This window comes from Notolepis coatsorum (assembly GCF_963971535.1).
Source record: "Notolepis coatsorum genome assembly, chromosome: 19".
NCBI lineage: Eukaryota > Metazoa > Chordata > Actinopteri > Aulopiformes > Paralepididae > Notolepis > Notolepis coatsorum.
Genome location: NC_140183.1, coordinates 40,431,107 through 40,456,048, shown reverse-complemented (window position 1 = coordinate 40,456,048; position 24,942 = coordinate 40,431,107). Strand labels below are relative to the sequence as shown.

General features: G+C 42.9%; 2 protein-coding genes across 3 annotated transcripts in view; one reads left to right on the top strand and one right to left on the bottom strand.

The window, feature by feature from the left end:
• mtmr11 (myotubularin related protein 11) overlaps nt 1-21,002 on the top strand; it is a 96,749-nt gene extending 75,747 nt beyond the window's left edge. For both annotated transcript variants that reach the window (XM_084336494.1, XM_084336493.1), the window contains 6 exons: nt 1,446-1,516; nt 4,204-4,376; nt 8,276-8,446; nt 12,906-13,124; nt 14,610-14,912; nt 18,120-21,002. In XM_084336494.1, coding sequence (XP_084192620.1) covers nt 1,446-1,516; nt 4,204-4,376; nt 8,276-8,446; nt 12,906-13,124; nt 14,610-14,912; nt 18,120-18,560 — 1,378 coding nt within the window. In that variant the 3' untranslated portion in view covers nt 18,561-21,002. The remainder of the gene's footprint in view (nt 1-1,445; nt 1,517-4,203; nt 4,377-8,275; nt 8,447-12,905; nt 13,125-14,609; nt 14,913-18,119) is intronic.
• A 56-nt stretch (nt 21,003-21,058) lies between these two features.
• Nucleotides 21,059-23,091, bottom strand: LOC311246345 (uncharacterized protein). The gene is made up of 2 exons (XM_084336499.1): nt 22,976-23,091; nt 21,059-21,982 (listed from the first exon to the last, which is right to left on the bottom strand). Exons 1-2 carry the CDS (start codon nt 23,056-23,058, stop codon nt 21,634-21,636), a joined length of 432 nt encoding a protein of 143 aa, XP_084192625.1. The 5' UTR covers nt 23,059-23,091; the 3' UTR covers nt 21,059-21,633.
• Nucleotides 23,092-24,942: the final 1,851 nt, after the last annotated feature.

The window sequence follows — 24,942 nt, the reverse complement described above, 5'->3', positions numbered from 1 at the left end:
ATTGATGCATTTAACTTTAAAACATAAAAAAAAATCCGAGGGGGCATGCCCCCGGACCCCTCTGGAGGGGCAGAGGTTCACCCACCACCACAGTCTCACTAAATCCTGTGGGAAACACTGAGGATTCAAATTTTTTTACGGCTGTGGGTGGGGCGTTCCACATTGTTGTGGCATAATTGCGAAACGTGTTTAGTCCCTTGTTTGTATGATAACAAGCCTTTTAGTTCATGGTTCAAAGTAATGGGAAAAGGGTGCTAGCTCGCCATCAATCAGAAGCTAGCCACAAGACTTGCATTCACGCTCTCCAGCACACAGCCTCCCTGCCTGGCACAACAACCACAACAGTAGGGTCTATAGTCACAGTCAGGACAGTAGGATCAACAAGTAGGCTCCCTTAAAACGCTAACGCTATTAAAAAAAATACAGTGGAGGTTAAAATAAGAATAGACTTGGCCTGAAAAAAGTTCAGTCAGGAGATATTTTTTTGCTTTAATCCCTGTGTATATCTCGTATATTACATTTATTTAAATGGTGATTTCATTGGATGTTTACTGTTAATGCTTGTATGTCTAATTTTATGTTTTGTTTAAAAAAGAAAAAAAAAAAAAAACGTATTTCCACTGCTCGTTATTTTGGAACCCCCCCGACCGGAAGTTATTACCCTCGTTATCTGCTTGAGTGTCCGGTTGTTGGTTATCGTTAGCTACAGTAGCAGCATATCAACACCAGCCATAAGAATACTGTTTTCTAAATTGGGGAGGCTTTTAATCGTCAAGGTAAGAGGATTTTAAGTCATGGTATCCATAAACTTCAATCGGTTCGGATCCTTTCGTGACTGTAGGGAACTTGAGGGTACAAGTCTGACCCACTTCCAGTGATGAAGCTAAGCTAAGCTAACGGAGCGGGCGTTCCCTAAGCCTAACGCACGCACAGAGACAACAAAGGTATGTATCTTCTTGTCTAACTCCAGGGAAGATGGCAAATAAGCTAATTTCCCAAAATGTTGGCGTTTTCCTTGGCCGGCTTCAAATTTGAAAGTACATAATACATTTTGCCATCTTTTCTATGCAAAATCTTTTTTTCTTCAAACTAACTAGTTACTGATGGGTTCAGATAAATGTAATGGAGTAAAAAGTACAATATTTATTTTGAAACATAGTGGAGTAAAAGTACAAAGTTCCCTGAAATCAAAATACTCAAAGTAAAGTACCTTGGAATTGTGCTTAAGTACAGCACTAGAAATACTTAGTTACTTTCTACCATGGCTACCGTTCATATAGTGTGCCTGAAAATAACTAAACAGGAATACACAGGAAAACAGGAGAGCACTGTACACTGTTTATGTGGTAAAGCTCTATAGTATGTATAAAAACCCCACAGGAATACTATACGTTATACTATACTATAGTTAATGTTTGTATGTTAATGTCTTCCTCTGTGTCCAGGTGCTGCCTGAGGAAAGCTGCCGAGGTGGCCTGCCTGCTGCGTGGAGGTCATCTGACTGTGGTGCTACAAGGTGAGTCACGTGACCCCCCCCCCCCCCCCCCCCCCGGCTCGGATTATTCAATCCATTCATTATTCACACAGCCTCCCGCTCATTAAAAGCACATTAGGGCTTACCCTCAATGAGCCGCGCGCCCGGAGACAAGCACACTCCAACAGGCCTACATGCACACTCTTAATAGAGTCTACAACACGCTCCGGAGGACACGATTACAACCTGCAGCATTGTTTGTGGTTGTTTCCATGCGGACAGGCATGTCACGTTGTTGTGACTGGGTGTTGAGTTAGATGGAAGTTCAGGTGCCAGAGAGCAAGTGATGGCCGTCTCGTCTTTAGTCAATTAATTGTCCAAGGTTACCGTGGATTATTGGTCATCTCTAGTCTGGCATCCTCACTATTAGAGGTGCACTGATGCCCATACCAGAATGAGGTGTATCGGCCCGATACCAGGCTAAAAATACTTGGCATCAAAGTCACAGATGCCAATACATTTTATTTGTGTGTATTCACTTGCATTAACTATCGGCATATTTGGCTTCCTGCACAATTTTCAACTAAATATAGTAGCAATGATCAATATGAAGCAAAGTACTAATTTTGGTACAAAACAGAGGATATGGAGAGGGCTTCAGCGTTCTTATTTTGTTTCAGGTAGGTGCTCTTTGGATTAAATCCGGGGTAGGATTTGCTCATAAAAGAAAGGTTGAGATCCAAGGCAGCTCTACAATTTTTTAAAAAGCCTTTATTTAGTGGCTTACATTATTTAGACAAATCTTTTTTAAAAGTCCGACATGTTTCGGCCTACATGGCCTTCTTCAGGGATTTTTGGTACTCTGTTTCGGCAAGTACTCAAAACCAAGTACTCATTCAGCAAAATAGTGGTATCGGTGTATCTCCAAAAACTACAGTGTTCACTGTTGCTAGCTTGCTTGTACTTGTGTACTAGTTGTAAACATGAAAGAATAGTAGCCTCTACAGCTTGTGTTTACTAGCTAGCCTGTACCTGTGTACTAGTAGTAAACACTAAAGGATAGCAGCTTCAACAGCTTATGTTTACTAGCTAGCTTCTAGCTGTATACTATAGTAAACGCAAAAGAATAGTAGACTCAACAGCCTATGACTCAATAGTTTACAGACAACTGGATGTGTAGTAATTATCTCTGTTTGGCTGCCTATTGCACATGCATATGAATACACAGAGGAGAAAGACACAACACTGTATTAGTTAAACAATTGCTGTTTTAGCCCGGCTTGTTTACAGCTCGCTACTGGCTTCTGATTGGCTCTGCCTGTCTCTCAGGTGTATAGTGAAGCAGGCCAGGCCTCTTGAGGGCCTGTTTGGCTGAGAGGCTCGTATATCACTGGGCTCTTAGGCTCTTCCAAAGCCACAAGGATGTCTGCCACACTGGCCTGACCACTAGTAAATAATCTACTGCAGGAAGGACCCTATGGCACTGTGGCAGCAAACCTCTTTTCTCTCTCTCTCTCATTCTATCTCTCTCTCTCTCACTGACTCACTTTCTCTGTGTTGTTTAAGAGAAAGGAATGAGGGCTGCTGACCAGATGTTGGGTTTTGAATACAGGGCAGGGTGGATTGTAGTAAGAAGGTGCTGAATATGAGTGACTAAGGAAGGAAGACATCCCTAAAGTTCTATTTTCAACTTTGTGTCCCATCTCTTAATAATCAGTGCAGTGATCATCTGTCCTGTTTGATCGCAACATATTGTCATTTACAAAGAAACACAAGAAATGTTGATAATTTGACGTCTGGCATAATAATAATAATAATAAGCATAATAAGAACAATACATTACATGGGTCTTCAGTGAAGTCACCAAAATATGTTAAGTATTTTAGAGGGTTTGTCCTCGTTTGAAAATGAGACTTCCACCATTGATAAAATGACATGGCATAAAAATGTACTCATTATGGAAAATTATTAAGCTGAATATCCAACACCTTTTGACGTTTGAGTTGATCCAGTCAGCTATATACTTATACATTGATATATAACAAACCGAAAGCAATCAAGGAACAATCAAAAGAAAATACATTTCCCCACACATAACTGGTGAAACCCTCAATTCGCAAATGTTGTCTTTTTTTACTACAAATAGTAATTTACTTTATTTTTTTATTTAGATGGGACAGAGAATATTAATGGACACTACAGATAAATGCAGTATAAATACACCGGATTTAGCCAGGATGCTAGTTTTCATCCGCAGTCCCTCCCCACACAAAACATAAAAACGAAACAGGCAGGCAGTGAAGCATATCATACTATGAGACAAAGCATAAAAACATACGGTATAAAGTGCATCTAGCAGTGTTTTTACAGGGCAATACAGAATTGTATTAAAGTGCTTTCAGTAATATAGGATTCGTTGTCAAGGTGCACTACTAGACTATTCAACTATACATGGTCACAGGTTTGGTTGTTGAGTACTAACCATACAATCTCATTCCAGATTAAACAGCCCTGAACTGAGAGGATGTTTTTACCGAAGGCGGTTTGCCGGCCGGGCACTTCGCAATCCCCTCTAGTGGTTGCCCTAGTGCTGATTCCTCTATCGGGCGTCCTTGCTATGAATTCCCTCAGAGGGGGCGGGCACAGACCATGCAGGGTCTTGTATATAACAATAGCCTGTTTAAAAACTCTGAATTAGTGCCCTGCTTCCCTGTCCTGAATGTCTCCAGAGCCAGAGGACCGGGACCTGAACTGCCTGGTCTCCAGCCTGGTGCAGGTGATGTGTGACCCGCACTGTCGCACACGGGCCGGCTTCCAGGGCCTGCTGCAGAAGGAGTGGGTGATGGCTGGACACCGCTTCTCTAGTCGCTTCAACTACCAACGAGACAGCGACAAGGAGGAGGTGAGGAGAGCAAGGAGGGCGGGGTTGATGGTAGGGAGCTCCAGAGCCCCAAAGAGATTACCTTACGGGAGGAAGGTAGCCACGTCTCGATGAGCTGACAAACGATCCTAGACAGATCCAGGACTTGATTGTAAAACAGAAAGTTATGGATTGTGATAGAGAAAGGGGTTCCACCACAGATTTGTAGGATAGGAGAGCATGTGAGACGAGAAGATTATGCTATCTTGGATTGGCATCTTACATGGTCCATTCCTGCGATTATAGGAGCCACTGCGACCATCCGCTAGCAGGAGAAACTCGAGATGTGTTAATGATCATGGAAGCTGCATAGATGGATTGAACAGGTTCCTGCTAATAACAGGACCTCTGCAACCCGTTTCCCTGGAATAAGGCCTGTGGAAGGATCCGATAAATTACAGTAGGATATGACAAGTAAGGATAACGATTCTTGATTGATAGTGACGCTACCGACACGTTGCTTACAGGGATTATGCAGATGAGAGGAGAAAGTAGAAATAGATTTCTGCTGATATGGGAGCCACTACTATCAGTAGCTTGTACGAAGAGAGCCCATGTTTGGTTAGGATTAGCAAGAAGAGTCTGACGAAGGATGAGGTCTCATCATAAATCACTGACTAGTAGCTGTGGGAGATAACCACTGCCACCAGCAGCTTACAGGAGCGATGCCTTCTGTATGATTAGAGGAGAAGGTAGGAGAAATAATTGCTCATAGGAACAACACTTACAGTACCGTGATCCATGATAATATTTCCGTATCTCTATATTCTCTCTCGTTGGTCTGAGTGGGGATTTCTACGCACCTGCATGACTCAGAATAACTCATACAGGCAGATTATTTAGGAGTATGTTCTTGTGACTTAATGGCTGATCAGAGGAACTGGCGGCTGCAGCCATTGTTGTTGGAAGGCAGAACATGTGCTCACATGTGGATCAGGGACGAGCGCAGCTGAGTGGAAAAACAAGGCGGGTCAATTAGATGGCATGTCGTCACCTCATTAAAGACGGGGAGGATATCATGAAAAAGCATGGGTCCACTATTAATGTAGATGCTTAATAGAAATAAACCAATTCCCGCATGCAGGAAACAAGGTTAATAAAAGGTGCTGCTGTTGCGTGTCATTATTACTGGGATAGTGTGGTGGAAAATAGCGAAAGCTAATTCATTTGGACGGAGTTGTCAAAACGCACTCCACTCAAATCAATAGAGTTATAATTCACTCTACTCAAAATCTAATTTAAATCGACGTGGCTGGAAGAAATGTGCCAGCCAGTCAGCCAAAACAAATTCCTGGACGAAGGTCGAACCAGAGAGCTGCTGGAGTCGAAGGCCCTCTCGGAGATAAGAATGGCATGCGGCCCCTACGCTTCTATACTTTAAGCAAGTGGCTTGTCCTTCCGCGTTCCCGTTTTGCGCTCTGATTGGCCACGCACGTTTCATGTGACATGTGCGCCAATCGTGGGACGGCAAGTTTTTGGACGGTTAAGCTTAGGCGCTCTTTCGAAGTTGGTTAAGGTTAGAGTTTGTCTTAGAGCATGGCGATAGAACACCAGCCCTGATTCCAAACTCCAGACCCGGAAATAGGCGCAGAACTTGCCGTCCCACGATTGGCGCACATGTCACATGACCAGAAACGTGCGTGGCCAATCAGAGCGCAAAACGGGAACGCGGAAGGACAAGCCACTTGCTTAAAGTATAGACGCGGCCCCCACTCCCAACCCCTCCCCCATCCCCCCTCCCACATGTATGTTCAGCGCCTATCCCATGTTGGTGACGGCAGCTAATTAGTATGCATGCTGGAGGGGGGGGAGCCAAGAAGACCCCGTCACCAAGTCCCACCCCCCAGCTGACAGCATTGTAGTCAGAGCCTGCCCCGCCCCTTTAACTCTTTCCTCCCTCCCTCCCGACGAGGCGCAGCCGGTGCTGGCTGCAGAAGACTGTACATACGCTGTCTCAGACATACTGTAGTCGACATGTGTCAACAAATGTACAGTACATGCTTGTTTGAATTTATGTTGTACCATTATTACTGTAAAAAATGTATGATTGTGAAATGATTGTTTAATGAGACTATGAGCTGTATGTGTATGTCACTGAATTTCCCCAAGGGGATTAATAAAGTATCTATCTAACTTACTCAGTCCAAAGTGACTTGGTTAATACGATTTATTAACTCAATCAAAGTATCAATACAAAATAGTCAGAGTAGGCTGGATGACTCAACGAGGTGGTTAGCTAGGACACCCGGAATGAGAGACCTCTCCCTGGATCTTGAACCATCTTTATACATACAACGTAAAGGGTGGGGGTCAATGGAATGTAACATCTGGGAAGGTGAGAAAGGAAGGAATGGGGGTAGGGGTGTGGATAGGAAGGAAAGATGAGAGAGAAATGAAATGGGGGAAGGGGGTCTTATCTCCCACAATAGTTACAATGCAGGTTGAAAGATGTGATGATTGACAACTTGGATCACAGGGTGATAATCACATAAACCGGTGATTGATTAGGTTAATTAATAAAAAATAAATCTGTAACCGACAAGTCGCAGTGAGAATAGATATGACGGGTGTCTAATGAATTCTCAGAAGTGATCTGGATTCAAATGCAGCCGGTAGTGGAACAGGATAACTGGATGGTGGTGAGAATGTCGTGCTCTTCCGTGCGCTGCTTTGCAGACCTTGGATAATCGAACATTCAATTAGAGTTCTGTCTGTGATCTGTGACGGCAAGCATGTTAAATGTGCCTCTGTGCTGATGAGGGAAAGTATGAAGTGAAAACAGTGCCTCGGCTGTTTGATTTGGTGTCTGAATTATCCTCCAATTATACATTCACTGTTGTGAATGTAGAAGAAGACAAACGGTTGAGATTAATCTGCTGTGATTCTCGATGCTCCTTCATGAAGAAAAACATGCCAGAAAACACTCTGGTCTCGATGTGGATCAATGCTGGTAGCCTGGCCGCGGGACCAGGGCAATTAGACTACTTGAGACCGAACGGTCCGCAGTAGGTCCGAACGCTGCTACCTGCCAGCTCTTCTGCTTACCGCCCTGCATGGGGGAAGCCTGGTAAATGGTAAATGGTAAATGGCTGCATTTATATAGCGCTTTTATCCAAATCGCTTTACAATTTGTTCCTCACATTTTTACCCATTCACTCACACATTCACACACCGACGGTGGAGGCAACCATGCAAGGTGCCAACCTGCTCATCGGGAGCAAGGGGTTAAGTGTCTTGCTCATGGACACTTTGACATGCTGCCCGGGAGGAGCGGGAATGGAACCGGGAACCTCTGGATTGCCAGACGACTGCTCTGCCTCCCGAGCCAACTCGCCTGGTGTCATAATGGTTGAAAGTGACATGAAGGCGGTTCAGTCTCTCAGTTGAACTCCCGTCACTGAGGCTCAACGGCCTGTGGCACAGATCCAGATCATTGATGACACCAGCCAGTCGTGTTCAGGCCTCCTTGTTTGTGCGTACTGATGCATAAATTACGTGTGTGTGTGTGCGTGTGTGTGTGATGTTTATCGTAGATTATGTTATGTTTAATATTAACTATAAAGATGAAAAGCTAGTTTGGGTGAAACGTGATAGCAGCTTGTTAGACAGTAAATTAATATGAATATTCTTGCCTCTGCTTCTCAATACACTATCAATCATCATTAACCATCTCTTTCTTTCTCTCTATCTCTTTCTCTCTCTCTCTTACACACACACACACACGCACACACACACACACATACACACACACACACACACTGACTCATACAAAACCCTCCTGTCTCTTCTCTTTCTCCCTCCTCCATCTCCCCTCCTCTCTCTCTCTTCCCTCCACCCCCCCCCCCCCCCCCTATTCCTCTCCCTCTCCTCTCTCGCTCCAGGCTCCAGTCTTTCTTCTCTTCCTGGACTGCGTGTGGCAGCTGTGGTCCCAGTACCCCTCCCGCTTCCAGCTGACGGGAGACTTCCTGCTGGCACTGCACGACAGCGTCCACCTGCCTCTCTTCAGCAGCTTCCTGGCCAACTGCCAGCGTGAGCGATGCAAACGCTCGCAGGTACTGGACACTTGGAGTTGCAGGCGTGGCCGGGAGAACTAGATTATGGTCTAGCAGGAACTGAAGTAAATCAATGAAGTAAACCTTGATTTATAAGGAGGGGGCTAACAATTGCATAATTAAGATGAGATAAGATATTCCTTTATTGATCCCCTTGGGGAAATTCAGGCATCATAGCAGAATGGAGAAGGAGGGGGGGTACAGGTATGGGATTAGCGGCAATAGCGGTCTTAGAAGATGGCAAATCACCACCATATCATCTGGCAGGTTCTTTTTTAAGCCCACTGGCGATCCGATGGAAGTGGGAGTGTGGTTTAAGCTCATTCTGCGTGTGGAGACAGTGGAGAGGACAGAGACAATGGAGCGCACAGGCTGGCACAACAGTGTTTATCTCCTCCTCCTCTCCTGAGCTGAGGGGCATCAGACGTCATTGATTTGAGCTGCGTCCCCTCTTCTACCTGTCACATCTGCCCCATGATAGTGTTAGCAGTTGATTAAAACATGGTGCAAAATATATATACAGTACATCTAGAGAAATGGTTGATCATTGATCTGGAATCAATGTTTAGCCATATGGCCCAACAATCAACGTCATTATATAGCTCAGAAGTGCAAAAACAAATACTGTAGCTGGGCAAAGTTGCTGAGACGAACTGTAATGCCATTTTGTGGGACAGCCTCATTGGGACTAAATGAGTCCGCATTCTGACTTGACTATTGTTGCTCTCAACGGTCCATCCCAGTTTAGAAGATGTGAAAATTATAGTTTCTCTCCAAGTTGAGGTTCTTCTCACAGCAGCCTTCTCAAGAGGACACTCAATTCAAGAGAAATGCCATAAATATTGTGTTTCCGCCCACACACTGTCATTATAGTTACAGTTTAGCCTCATGTGACTCATACCACATAATGATGACCCGCTATTGGGGGGGGATGCACAGATATCAGGATAATACCAGACTAAAACAGAGTATTGCTGCAGGCAAGAGTGGAAAGTAACTAATTACGTACGTTACTGTAATTGAGTAGCTTTTTTGTGTAATTGTACTTTTTTTAATTGTCATTTTTATTTTGTATGAAATATTGTAAATAGTTACATTTTAAATAGCATTTGTTACTAAGTAAAAAAAAAATCTGTAGGCTTTGCAGCGAGTCAATGTAGTCGATTGGCAGTGAGGAGGAGAACAACAAGCTGGTGCTAAATCAGTGTAAGAGATGGAGACGGACGAGCCAGAAAGTAAACTAAATCCTAATGAATCAACTCAAAAGAGATATGGACTCTTGAGGAATGACGTGACTACCAACTCAAGTGAGCTAAAAAGCCATCATCCATCTCAGTGATGGTTTGCGTTAGCCTGGTTGTCTCTCTAACTCACTGAACTATAATAATGAGCTTGCTTGCTAGTTTACCAGATAGTGAGCTTGAAACATTATTGAATAACAGGGCAGTGTTGTTTTTTACCCTCTCCTCAGATCAAATATAATGAATTTCAGAGTCAAATCGAAAAGTGGAATGTAACCGGGTCTATTTTAGGATGCCCAGCATACAGGCTATAAAGGCACTCATGTGCAATACCAACAGTGATTCATCGAGCATCAACAATAATAGACATTCAGAACACAGTTGCAGATTCATGCACCCAACGCTCTCCATGGCACAACACATACATTACGTTACTGTTACGCACCTCCTTTTCAGGCTCTCTACTAGTCTATCTTCTGTTTTCAACAAGCATTTTTACTTGGGCTAGAACACACTTGCAATTAACTTAACCACATCTGCATTCTTATTAACTTAACCACATCTGCATTCTTATTAACTTAACCACATCTGCATTCTTATTAACTTAACCACATCTGCATTCTTATTAACTTAACCACATCTGCATTCTTATGCGGGATATTACTTGGAGTAAACATTCCCTACAGCAACCAAGCATCACACCCTCTTCAAGCATCTTTAATTAATAATACTGTTTATACCGTATATATATATATATATATATATATATATATATATATATATATATATATATATATATACACACACATCTGTCCGTACATACCTGCATATACCGTAATTCCTCTAATAGTGACCCGGGCTTGTATTTGCTTAAACTGTAGCGGGTACCAGGCTTTTATTAGGAGGAGGCATGTATAAGAGAGAGGCCTATATTTCTAATTTTCAAACAGATCATAATGAATAAATCAACATTTTGTGTCAGTTTGAACCCAGTAAAATGTACTGGGTTCATTTATTGAAACCAAGTACTGTATGAAATAGTAAATAGTGCAATTACAGGTGGTCACTGGTCATTTCAACGTTTTCAAAGTGAAATCAAGTAACTAGCTCAGTATGCAGCTCAGTATATTAGTAACCCGGCTTGTATTAGGAGGTCGGCTTATAATTGCTTAGCTCAAGAGCGCACCCGGCCATTAATAGAGACCCGGCTTGTATTTGAATACCGATCACTATTAGAGGAATAATGGTAATCTTTTTTACACATGTGCAGATACTATACCTATTACTACAACTCTGTACATACTGTACATCTGATTAGTACTATTTCTCAGTAGTATTAATTTATATATTTTATATCCAGTTTAATCACCTGTACTTTGTGAATTACTATTGCACTTTACTGTTACATTTGCACTCTGGTTGGATGCCAAACTTCATTGTGCTGCATAATGACAATACATTTGAATATAATCTAATATTTAGCTTCAAGCAGCCACATGCTCACAAAAGCCTTCAGTTTGTCCTCAACAATAGTAGCCTATAATCTACTGCTCACTCCAGAGGGTGGTCAGAAGCTTCCATTAATGCCTCCCTACATGTTGAATCCTGCTTTACTTTGTGCATGCACTTTATTTCGTAAAGGTGTATTAATTACAAGTAACCAAATTTGAACTGTATATGTCCTTAAGAAAATCATGTTTAAAAAGAAAATATATATATATATATATATATATATATATATATATATATATATATATATATATATATATATATATATATATATATATATATATATATATATATATATATATATATATATACATTTAAGTAACACAAGTAACACAGTAACCTTACAGAGTACATTTTCAATTGGCTACTTTCTACTTTTATTCAAGTAGATTTTTACACCAGTAATTTTCCTTTTATTTAAGTAAAATGTAATCAAAATAACAGTACTTTGTAACTACCATGTAACACATCACAAATCAATGCGAACGACTTGATCTTCTGTCCTTTTCATACAAGAAGAAATTTAGACCACTCTGATATAACATTTCATTCAGAATTTTGGTCCAGTGATCCTAAAGTCTATGTTGTTAAAGGTAGAATCTGTAATATCATCAAACAGCGACCTCTACGCAAAATAACCCCTCTTGCCAAGGGTATTGCACTTTGTCTATGTGGGTATAGGGGAAGGGGTTGCTACTGCTGGTCCCACCCCAGGCTCTTCCAAGGGAGGTCTGGAGAAATTCACAGTATAATAAGTTACTAAACTCTAACCCACAATGTCAGACCAAAACAAAAAAAAGTAAACAAGGTACAATACCAAGCGGGGCTCTTTAGTCTAGAGGTCGCTGTTTGAAGTAAAAGTAATAATGGACTGCATCAATACTGCTTACTACTTGAATTTGTACTTGTTTTTGTATTGTTATTGTAACAACCTTCTCTTGATTGTTGTTGGTGTGTTGCTTTGTTGCTTGTGGTGCATATCTGCTCACAACTAGCCCCTTTCGTGACTGCGATGCAAGCCAGGGGCTCGAATACGCAGTCACTTATGGCTCCGTAGTAGCCAGGTTAATTTGCACCACCAAGCATTGCTTAAAAGCTAGCGGTGGGTCCAAAATATATCTATATATCTATATATTTCAAAGGTACCCAGCGTTCCATTAGGGTTTCACACACACGCGCGGCGGGGTTTGAAAGCGCGCGCGTGTGCGTGCGTGTGTGTGTGTGTGTGAAAACGGCTGTATTTCCGGCGTTGGGTGCATGATGCGCATGCGCTGTGATGGCGCACCAGGCAACCAAATACGGAAATACAGCCGTTTTGAGCAGTGTTGACCAGTTTATAAAAATGTTTTAAAATGTTTATTAGCAACGCCGAGCTTTCAAACCCTGCCGCGTGTGTGTGTGAAACCCTAATGGAACGCTGGGTACCTTTTGAAATTTATATCTGATATATTTTGGACCCACCGCTAGCTTTTAAGCAGTGCTACTACGGAGCCATAAGTGACTTCGAGCCCCTGGCTTGCATCGCAGTCACGAAAGGGGCTAGCTCACAACCAATCCAGTTTCACAATCTTAAGTTCTTATCTTAGAAATGGAGCATTGATGCATCCTTACCCCAGCTGTTGTTTCTGATCCCCACATCAGCTCATACCGTCTGAGATGATGTCTCTATAATAAACCTGTTCCATTCCTCCGTTCCACCTCTTCCCCAGCATCTGTCCCAGAGCTACACTCCGGTCAACGGCTGGAGAGACGTGCTTCCGCGGGGCTCGTCCCCGGACCCTTCAGACCCCCCTCTGCCCGCCGTGTGGGACTGGGCCTTGCAGTACAGTGGCGAGAGGCGGGCCCGTTTCACGCAGCCCGTCCCACCAACGACCCCGCTCCAGCCCCTGCTCAACGGCAACCTCAACACCAACCCAGACGCACACAGGGTAGGGCTGGCCTCACCGCGCCTGGAGCAGAGGCATAGAGTTTAGCATCAACAGCCTGTCATCTGCATCTATGCCTGTGGCGGAAGGTTTTGTCCTTGAGACTTGTTAATAATGTCACACCGCCCCCTAAGTATTAGCACAGGACCACTGCACCCCCCTGTGTTGCTTATCGGTAGTGCCTGATGCTCTTAGCACAGATTGAGCACAGTAGACGATTGATTGATTGAAAACTTTATTAACAGATTGCAGAATGGGTACAGTACAGTACAGCTCAATACATACAATTGTTAAGGGGATGCAGACCAGAGAAAGACTTTCGTCTTGTTTACATCAGGGTCCCCCATTTTCAATTCATCGTAACATATTGACATACATGACATACAGATAGACAGTACTGCTACATCTATACATTTATGACATACCAGATTTGCAAATACAGTACTGTTTGTGATACGAAAAGAGTCCAGAAAAAAAGTATATACATTTGACGTAGAAACTGTACATTGGAGGAGGTTGGGTAGGTGCGGGGGGTGGGGGGGACTGTACATTGGAGGTGGGTGGGTGGGCGAGGGGTTGGGTAGGAGGGGTGGGTGGGGGACACTGTACAACTGTACAAGCAAAACTGTACATTGAAATATTGACAAGACCATACTTGGTAATTTACTGTACATTGGAGGGGGTTGTGTTAGGACATTTACAGGGGCCAGTTTCGAATTGCAGTCTCCCGTAGGTGTTTTTTGAGAGTGTTTTTGAAAGTGGGTAGTGATTCACATTGCTTTACAGCTTTGGGTAGGGCGTTCCACATTGATGTGGCATAATTGCTAAACGTGTTTAGTCCCTTGTTTGAGCCGAATCTGGGTTTAACATGATTTGTGGAGCTCCCTCTGGTGTTGTGATTGTGGTATTCACTGACCTTTGGGAAGTATTTTGACATGTACATGGGTACCTTGGTCGTATAGTGTATCTTGTAGACCAGGCCCATTGCAAGTTGCTGTACTCTGTCGTCTACTCTAAGCCATCTTAGGTTGTCAAAGTGGGCAGGAGTGAGGTGGGTTCTAGGAGTAAGGTCAAGCAGTAGTCTGACCAGTTTGTTTTGAGATGTTTGTAATTTTGTTTTTAGCGCCTTTGAGGTGCTTTGGTACCATGAGGTGCAAGCATAGTCGTAGTACCCTTGAATGAGTGCTCCTGCCAGAGTCTTCATGGTATTCTTGTTTACCAGTGAGGAGATCCGGTACAAGAATCGAGTTTGTTGGTTGACTTTTTTTATTACATTGGATGCCATTTTGTCACAGGAAAGATTTGCCTCTAGGATGGAACCCAGGTAGGTCTCCTACTTATCGATGACAGATCTATGATGAGTCGTTGTCAGTTAAGTAATCTCATTGATGGCTTTCATATTGACTTGCAGTGATCAATATTCCCTTCCCCTCACTGTTCTTATGCCTCTCTCTCTCTCTCTTCCTTCCTCCCTCATCCCTCTATCAGCTGAGCGACAGTGCCCCGGGCTCCGTGTTCCTCCTGTCGCGCGGCTCATTCTCCTGCCCCGCTAACCTGCTCCCCTGGCGCGGAAGCGGCAGCTCAGGCGTGTACAAGAAGAGCCACCGCAGGGCGCCCTCCTCTGAGAACCTGCCCGGCCTCGAGAGGCTCCTGAAGGCCTGGGCCCTGACCGAGCTGCCCCATGGCCTGACCTCCACCCTGGACCCCTACGAGCCCCTGCTGCCCCTGCTCCTGGGGCCCTGCATTGGGGTGTGGAGGGAGTGCTACCTCCGGGGGGCGCTCCACGCACAGGTATGGGGAGAAGCATCCTGTGTATTTATGGTTGATATACTGTATATATTACAGTATTTACTGTAATATTTTTTTACAGTGTATATATATATATATATATATATATTATTTTTTTTATAAGGAATTCAATTATTACATGATATAAATTAAATTAAATATATTATTTGAAATTATATTGGTTTAGTCTAGAGCTGGGCCGTTAACGGCGTTAACGTGCTGCGTTAACGCGAGACTAGTATCGCACGATAATATAATTGACGCCGTTAATCTTTTTCTCAACGTTGGGTCTGTATTGTCCTTAAATACTTGCCGTAGTTCACAGCTGTGGTGCCCGGAAGTGATTGCACGTATGTACCGGAGCTGGAGTCAGAATAATTGGCCAGGTCTTGCTCGAAAAAGAGATCTTTGATCTCAAGTGACTACCTGGTAAAATAAAGGTAAAATAAAAAAATGTGTTAAACTAAAGTAACTTTAGTGGTCCGGTAATCATTGTTATACAGGTGAGGTTAAGAAGTCCTCAGGATATAACACAATTCGGCGATGAGGACGTCTGAATCTGCGCAATGCAAGAAAGAAGAAGTCCGTTCAGAGCTTTGTTTACATTATTAACGTTAGCTTAGCGAGTTAGCATGTTAGCTCACGTTGCTCTTGGAAACATCTACAAGAGGAGGAAATCCACTTTACACACTAAAGGAAGGATCGACTGGACTATCGTGAGTGTTTACAACAGAAATGGCTTGGGTTATTGGAAATATTGGACCGTTTGATGACAATGTGGAGCAATATGAAATGAAAATGGGAGACCCTGATGTAAACAAGACAAACGTCTTTCTCTGGTATGCATCCCCTTAACAATTGTGTGTATTGAGCCGTACTCAGACTGTAGTAGCTGTTCAGTGTTCTCTTGGAGGTGGACCTGAGACTGCAGTAGCTGTTCAGTGTTCTCTTGGATGTGGACCTGAGACTGTAGTAGCTGTTCAGTGTTCTCTTGGATGTGGACCTGAGACTGTAGTAGCTGTTCAGTGTTCTCTTGGATGTGGACCTGAGACTGTAGTAGCTGTTCAGTGTTCTCTTGGATGTGGACCTGAGACTGTAGTAGCTGTTCAGTGTTCTCTTGGATGTGGACCTGAGACTGTAGTAGCTGTTCAGTGTTCTCTTGGATGTGGACCTGAGACTGTAGTAGCTGTTCAGTGTTCTCTTGGATGTGGACCTGAGACTGTAGTAGCTGCTCAGTGTTCTCTTGGATGTGGACCTGAGACTGTAGTAGCTGTTCAGTGTTCTCTTGGATGTGGACCTGAGACTGTAGTAGCTGTTCAGTGTTCTCTTGGAGGTGGACCTGAGACTGTAGTAGCTGTTGAGTGTTCTCTTGGATGTGGACCTGAGACTGTAGTAGCTGTTCAGTGTTCTCTTGGATGTGGACCTGAGACTGTAGTAGCTGTTCAGTGTTCTCTTGGAGGTGGACCTGAGACTGTAGTAGCTGTTCAGTGTTCTCTTGGAGGTCGACCTGAGACTGTAGTAGCTGTTCAGTGTTCTCTTGGATGTGGACCTGAGACTGTAGTAGCTGTTCAGTGTTCTCTTCATTCGTGGAACTGTTACACTGAGCTTGCACTGAATTTGTTGAGAAACCTGCTTCTGCAGCAGTCTGTGTGTGAGCAACCAGTCAGCAGCATTGTGAATTTAGAGATTCACTAAAAGACACATTGAGAGACAGGTTTGTGTGTGGATTAAGAAATGAAGGTGCACAGAAGAAACTACTGACGGAGAGTAATTTGACACTGGAGAGAACTGTCAATATCAGTGTAACAATGTTAATGGCATCAAAGGAAGGGCACAGAATATTACGATAAATCTGGTTTTAAAAGAAACACTGGAAATTACAAAAAGAAGAGACATGTTCATGCTGTTGAACAAGGAGATAGAACAGCTAGTGACTCCTCAGATGAAGAGGAGAGGATAAATCTCCTCCTCTGGTCATTATTTGGGTAGAACACACATATTTTGAATGCCTTTGGCAGATTTTTTTTTAGCCATTTTAATCTAGATTAATCTAGATCAATTCCAGGATTGCAGGTAGATTAATCTAGATTAAAAAAAATGTATCTATGCCCAGCTCTAGTTTATTCACATGCATAATTATGAGCACAGTATATGGTATGTGCTTATGATTTTTTTTTGCAGGACAAGCAGCAACATTTTGTGTTGTATCATTGCATTCCCTGTATTTTAATTAGGTTCGTTTTCATTGTTTTTCATGGACAGTTCACCAGTATTTGAGACTGGGAATCGAACCAGCAACCATATGACTACTAGATGTCTGCCTGCCAGCCTGGCACCCACAAGTAGTCATTAGTAGTTAAATGCATGTGCGGTTATGTATTTACTAGAGCAAATGTTTTTTCCCCCTCTGGCTAACTATCACCTCCTCTAGGGCATATCCATATGTGTAATTTGATTACATAACTGAATGTAGTACAATAGGTGGTTGGAGAACAACAGTAGCTCTTTGATGTGGAGATTAGCCGAGCTGCTGATTGACAACTCGTGATATTCCTGTCTGGGAGCCTTTGTTATGCTCTCTGGGGAGCACTGCCTAAAACGCTGTCACCATGGTGATGTTTAGAATAGTCTAGAGAGGGGTGTGAGTGGGTGCGTTTGTCTATTTTGGTTAAAGCCGAGGGAGCTGAACAGGGACATTTTGGCAAAACAAGAAAAACCTTTCAGGCTCCACTAGAACGGCAATTGTATGACCAACAGGGTTTTGAGGATACAAAATGTTATCAGTTTACTTTTGTTTTCTTTTTACAACACTTGGTTTGTTAAGTCTTTTTTAGGACATAACTCTACATAAGAGTTACAGGCAAACAACACAAAAACTGAAGATAGTGTAGTATCATCCGGATAACATCAGGGCCAAGTCAACGAGGTTTCTAGTTCCATTGAATAAAGACACCAATCAAGCCCCCCATAAGCATGTTACAGTACATTCTTCAAAGTAGATGAACTTTCCTTGTTCAGTTTTAAATCCTTCTGCAGAGAGTTCCAGGTAGAGAGCATAAAGAAACAACAACAACAACAACAACCTTTGACAAGAGATTTGAGTACCATATTGTGTGTTGTCCTCAGGCATTCTGAAACAACAAGACTCTGTACACTGTCAAACTTGCTCCCACTGTGTTTATTGAAAGATCAACATTTCCATCTCCACAGGCATTCTCCCACCCCGTCTCCTCCAACCACCTCCACCCCGTGGAGCAGCTGGCGTGGGAGGTCCAGCAGCTCAGAGACAAGCTGGCGCTGGCCTCCGCCGACACAGATGCCACCAGCACACCCTCCAAGAGAGCCGACACCAACCTCAACCAGAACACCAACAATGGCACCTTCCTCTTCCCGGCATCAAGGCCCCAAGGCCTGGGTGTGACCAGAGCGACACCCCCTCCTACCTCCAACAACCTCCAGACCTCCAGGACCCCTGCGCCTTCCTCCACCCCGCTGTCCAGGCCTGGCCACAGGGACACCGGCGGCAGCAACAAGCACACCTTCCTCTTCGGCCACCCGTCGGTGGCGGACGCCCGTCCGGACCAGCGCTACTTCCCAGCACCCAATAACGCCAAGGTGTCCAAGAGTAACGGGCCCTCGATAGGCTCCTGAGATCTAAACCCCCACCCCTCCTCTTCTCCGAAGAACGATACAGACCATTCTTCTCCCATGAACAGTATTGAGATCACCCTGAAACTAACTAATCCCCTAGCTAACACTAGATACTGAGCAGACCCGGATGTGGTGATGAGAAGCACAAGAAGTCATGATCTGCAGTGATATGGACACAATCAGTGCAAAGATCTGTGTGCCCTAAAGCAAGAGCGGTCCTCTTGATGCGACTCGCTGCTGTAAAGTACTGAAGAATGTGAGAACTGTCTTTTTGTACATCTGTGAATCTTCACAAAAACCCTTCTATTCAGTATTCCATTTAAAAAAAATTAAAGTCTTACTGCAGTAAAGCTATGACCCAAACTGAATAAGGGCTGATTATGCTTAACAATGTGATGAAAGCTTCATATAAGCACATATTCCAGTATCTTGAGATGCAGTTGTTATACATCTTTGTCTGTGTTCTGCCTTCTGTCGGATGTAGACCTAGAGTTCCGACCAGATGGCTTATCATCATGTCTGCTGTAACCCCCCCCATGTGCATAAGAAGACCCACATTAGACCCTTGCGTTCAAAGCTTGACCTCAGATATTATTAAAGTAGAGGGAATTGTGGAATAACTTTCTCAGTCAAATGGATTCGTTTAATACGATTTATTAGCCTGAGATCAATACATTACAAAATAGTAGAGAGAATATGGCTGAGGGCTCCCCTCCGGATGACTAGCCAGGAGACTAGGAAGAAAAGACCGAACCCCCGGGCAGGGGTCACTTATATACAGGAGGGGAGGGGGTCCCACCAGGACAAGGAGTTTACAAAGGGGCAGAGACAAAGACACATGTCCTTATAAGACACAAGGCTTTATCTCCCACAGAATACAGTTGGTCAAGTGAACGCTAGGGAAAGATACGTTTTTTTTTTTTTTGGGGGCATTGTGTCCAATGAATTACATCTGGAATTTAGGGCAGGAGAGCTATTCTGGTTACAGTTCTCCTCTTTTGCATGGATGTGAGGAGGGCCTACATTCACTTCCTTGTTATATTAGCCTGTGAAGTCTGCATGGCCACCATCGCTGGATGTTGCAGTATGTCTCAGTACACGGCTGAGAACCACTGATAATTTAAAAAAGAAAGGGGGGGGGATTCCCTCATTTCTAACTTCATCTTTCTTATAAGTATTATTGACCTTTTAGATGATGTAATGGACGGATGTGATTTCTGAATAGCTGCGATTAAGTCTAAAGTATTATTATGCATTCTTCTCTTCATCCTCTCGTGGTGGAATTGTACAAACCATCATTCTGACGACAGAGTATTACTACTTTTAGAAGGTACCAACGTTTAGATTTGAAAAGCGAGGCTTAATTATCCTCTAGTGTTTACTTTCATTCCTTCACTTTTCCCACCCAATGGTGTTTTAGTATGCAGCCGGCATGTAGGTCAAGGACTTGACTGTAAAGCACAGAGGGGGGTATTTGGTGCTGCTGGCCCTTTAAATCCTGTTGTTTACATGATGTGGATTTCAAGCAGACACCCATGGCATCATTACCACAAACGACAGAATGACTGTTTTGTACATAAACCAAACTTGCATGTATTTAGCCCTGATATTTGAATGGCGGACAGAAACTGTATACATGATGCTGACCTTCCCTTCTGTCAAAGGTACCTCACTTGATAGCGCTATGACATTTTTTATGATGTAAACATTCATTGTTGAATATCAAGGCACTTGAACTGATATCGGTTACAGTCTAGGTCTCTTGATATGGTGGCCCGGTGTATTTGCTTGAATTCCATGGAAAAACAATGTTGGAACGAACTGATTGTAAAGATATGGATCTAAAATACAGAAGAACTCTTAAAGGGGCACTTCACCCCCCAAAAAACATTGCCAATTTATTTTGCACATCCTCTCGCACACATCCCAAAACTCTCACGGGTTTTGCACACATTCATTTAGTTTGGCAATTATTGAGAGCTAATGAGTTGCAATTAAATTAAATTTTAAATATAAAATGAAATATCCTCCATTGATGTCATCGGATGACACTGCATCCAATGAAAGTAAATGAAAAAAATCACAATAGGGATTGCGACAGGAATTGCTAGACTATTTATTTTTCATCCACAATTTCCTTGAGCTGTAATTAACACGATAATTAAGTATCCTCCAATGACATCACTGGAGGACATATTCAAACTTGTTAATGTTAACTCAATAACTTGTCAGACTAAATGGATTTGTGCAAAATAAATCAGCATTGTTTTTCAGTGAAGCCTCCTTTAGGCAATCCCACTTGCTTCATATATATATATATTTATATCATTCTACATCATTGTACATTTGAATGTTTTTGGTACGAATTTCACTTTAATTTGCCAGATGTACATATATTTTGTATCAGCATGTTATGATCCTGGTAAATAAATGGCATTAGTTCATAAATCATTCTTGAACTCAAGTCTGTATCACCACAATTCAACTCCCCTTTTTTTATGAATAGTACACAATTCACAAACTTTATTTTTATAAACAAAATAAATATATACAATATGATCTGAAACACTTTACAAGTAGCATGGCACTTTGTGCAATAGGTCTCTTTGAATAAATTAAAATCAACCGCCTCATGTTATGTACACTCACAAGAAAACTATTTAAGAATAAGTGCAAATGCCTACTTTCACAGAAAACAAGTTAATTTCCGAAGTAAGAACCGCCCGATGCAAACTATCAACATACAAAATAGCGAACACTGAATCATGTAAAGCTCTAGCCGTCTTTCCACTTCCCACCAATGAGTTTGGCACTTAAGTTACAACCAATGGATGTTAGCTAGTAGCATTTCCATTAGCTTCACCTGACCACCAACTACAACACAGAGTAAAGATGAAACAAATAAGGGCCATTGTCTCCGTCCAGTCCCATCAGACCAGATCCCCATCTTGGCAGTGGTAGAGGTAGAGCCTTCAAATCAAAAGGAGGTCACAGCTGATAAGATATTTATTTATTCCTTTCCCACCAGAAGGCTGAGAGATTGCGATTCTATGTCCCCCTCACAGCCTCTAGTTCACCCCCACCGACTCCCATGCTCCTTCCCAGTCTGCTGCGGTTGCAGGATGCCGAAGGGGCCATAGAAATAGCCTGAGGACGAAGGCCCCAGGCCCCCGAGCTGCCGGATGGACTTGCATATGGGGCATGGGTAGTCGGAGAGGCCCTCGATGTCCTCGAAGGCCAGGTTGACGATCTGGTCGCTGCAGGGGTCACAATACAGGTGGCCACAGGACAGGCGCTTAAGACGGGCCTCGTAGGAGATGCAGCACTGGCAATGTGGCACGTCTGGTCCCAGGGACAGAGAGCCGGTAAGGGAGCTGCTCTCCAGGCTGCCTGCCTGGCTGGAGCTCAGCTTGGTGGGAGACCTATAGGGGACAGAGATATGAGGGAAATGGTTAAAGGTCTGACTAGCATGCAACACACAACTATTCATTATACAGTATATGTGCAGCATCTTCAATGAACATTCTTTAGTTTGGAACAGTCTAATCCACGCAGGGAATCTTTAAGCCATTTAAAAAAGGGACAGTTCACCCAAAATAAAAACACATTACCCCTACCTGGAGAAATATCTATCCATCCAGATAATATTGGTGTGATTTGCCTAGTTTGAGATATCTGCAGCAGTCACCAATACAATGAAGGTACTCTGTGGCGCTCAATGCACCAAAGAGATTATTTGAAAAACTGACTCAAAAGCAATGTCTTTCCAGAAAGGTTACTCAGGATAATACACACCTTGTTGTGAGCAGTTTGGTAGAAAATAGCTCTTACACAAAACTGCTCATACGGTCTGTGGAGTAGGCTATCCTGGGTGATATCACGATTTAATGTTTTTTTTCTTTGGTGCCTTGAGCATCTCTACAGCAGATATCTCAAAAACTAAGCAAATCACACCGAAACGATCTGGATGGACATTACTCCAGATAAGGGGGACATCTTTTTTTTTTTTTGGTGAATTGTTGTTAGTCATCTAGATTTGATTTGAGCTCTTCTGATTAGGCTGTAACATATGGCCATCTTTGAGAATGGAGAAGATGAAGGAATACAAATGAAAACCTGTTATCATAACAACTGAAGGAAAGGGAGATACTTTACAAAATTATATAAATTGACGTTTTCGCCATTATTTCAAAACACTCATTTCATTATTGTCCGTTATCATTTGATTCCCGTATGTCCATAATCCACTTCAATCCCATTTTCTTCTTTAAAAAAAATATATATATATATTTTGTACAGTTCCTTTTGACAATAAAGGTTATGAAATGCACGTGACGTCTCCCTGGCTAAATGAGGCTGTGACCTGTCGGCCTATACTGTGTGTTTTTGGCCAAATGGAATATGTTCTTACTCACCTCGAAGACGTGGAATCTCTGAAACAGTCGAAGCTGAGAGCGGCTAAGATTCTCCAGAACAGGTCCATTCCGTTGCCTCTCATGGCCCCGTCAAGATCCCATCGGCCTGGATTCTGAGGAACATTCTCCTCGCGTTGATCATAATCACATCATATTTACTCTGTTGTCTGTGTAACTAAACCGAAACCCACACCATTTAATTATGCGGGTTAACTAAATGTGCCGAACGGCTATACAGGCACAGGCACGTAAACAAAGCACGACCGTTTCACCGGGCGCAGCTGGAGCAATTACTTTGTATGAATCTGAGAGATGCGCACGCTGCGTCTGACTGCACTTGACCAATGACAATGAGCTCAAAGTGGAGCAGTATACTACATTTTAATTTTAGGCTGCCTACGATGACAATATGCAATCATATCATATTATATCATGGCAACTAAACGCCCCCCCCCCCCTCCCTGCAACTATTCTACGAGGGTCCTCGTGTTCAATAAAATGTTAGGTCATCGTGGAGATTTTTACAATTGCATGTGATAAGTTTAACCACCAAGTGGCGACATAATACCTGCTTGAAAATGAGTTTGGTGAAAAGTACCCAACCTCAGTTTGGCACCGTGTAAGACAAGTGGTAAACAAACCACAACAATAGTCACAGTGAATGAACTGCTCATTTTAAACATAATGCATGGACCCTCACTCTGCCACACTCATTATTTCAGGAGTGATTTAGACAATTTAGCATATAATGAAAATAACAATACCCTCATTCAAGGGTACTACGACTATGCTTGCACCTCATGGTACCAAAGCACCTCAAAGGCGCTAAAAACAAGATTACAAACATCACAAAACAAACTGGTCAGACTACTACTTGACCTTACTCCTAGAACCCACCTCACCCCTGCCCACTTTGACTACCTAGGATGGCTTAGAGTAGACGACAGAGTACAGCAACTTGCAATGGGCCTGGTCTACAAGATACACTATACGACTAAGGTACCCATGTACATGTCAAAATACTTCCCAAAGGTCAGTGAATACCACGCCCACAACACCAGAGGATTGAAGAGGAAGCTCCACAAATCATGTTAAACCCAGATTCGGCTCAAACAAGGGACTAAACACGTTTAGCAATTATGGCACATCAATGTGGAACGCCCTATACCCAAAGCTGTAAAGGAATGTGAATCACTACCCACTTTCAAAAACACTCTCAAAGAACACCTACGGGAGACTGCAATTCGAAACTGGCCCATGTAAATGTCCTAACCCAACCCCCTCCAATGTACAGTAAATTACCAAGTATGGTTGTCAATATTCCAATGTACAGTTTTGCTTGTACAGTTGTACAGTGTCCCCCCCCCCCACCCCCACAGAATACTGGAGTACCCTGAATAATATCACAATATTAAAGACAGAATACTGGAGTACCCTGAATAATATCACAATATTAACCACAGCATAATGCGGATCTGACTGTCTATTATTCTGATAGCAGGTGTTTAATCAAAGATCCCAGCTTTCTAGTGTTGCACAAGGACCAATCAGCATTGGTATGGGCGGGTTCATTTTCCATTGATGGGGATTTGATTGGCTGTTTAACTGTGGTCGCAGGATTAATAACGTTAACGTTAGTTCGGCCAGATAAACAATTAAAATATACTAATTAAAATGGTTGGACCTGTGAGATTTGTACTTTGTACTTTAGGCCTGCATTTTAAATGTAAGGAGTAAAAAGTATGTTTTTTTTCTCTGAAATGTAATGGAGTGACAAGTACAAAGTATACAAACCTAATAATACTCGAGTAAAGTACAAATCCTCCAAAACAGTACTTAAGTATTGTAACGAAGTACAATTACTCAAGTACTTTACACCCTGTATGTCATAAATGTCACTATGAATTGAAAATGGGGGACCCTGATGTAAACAAGACGAAAGTCTTTCTCTGGTCTGCATCCCCTTA

Bases quoted from the DNA above. Each gene is read 5' to 3' on its own strand.
- LOC311246345 (XM_084336499.1), bottom strand. From the start codon at position 23,058: ATGAGAGGCAACGGAATGGACCTGTTCTGGAGAATCTTAGCCGCTCTC. The intron at 21,983-22,975 runs GTGAGTAAGAAC...TGTCCCCTATAG, and splicing joins AGAGATTCCACGTCTTCGAG to GTCTCCCACCAAGCTGAGCT.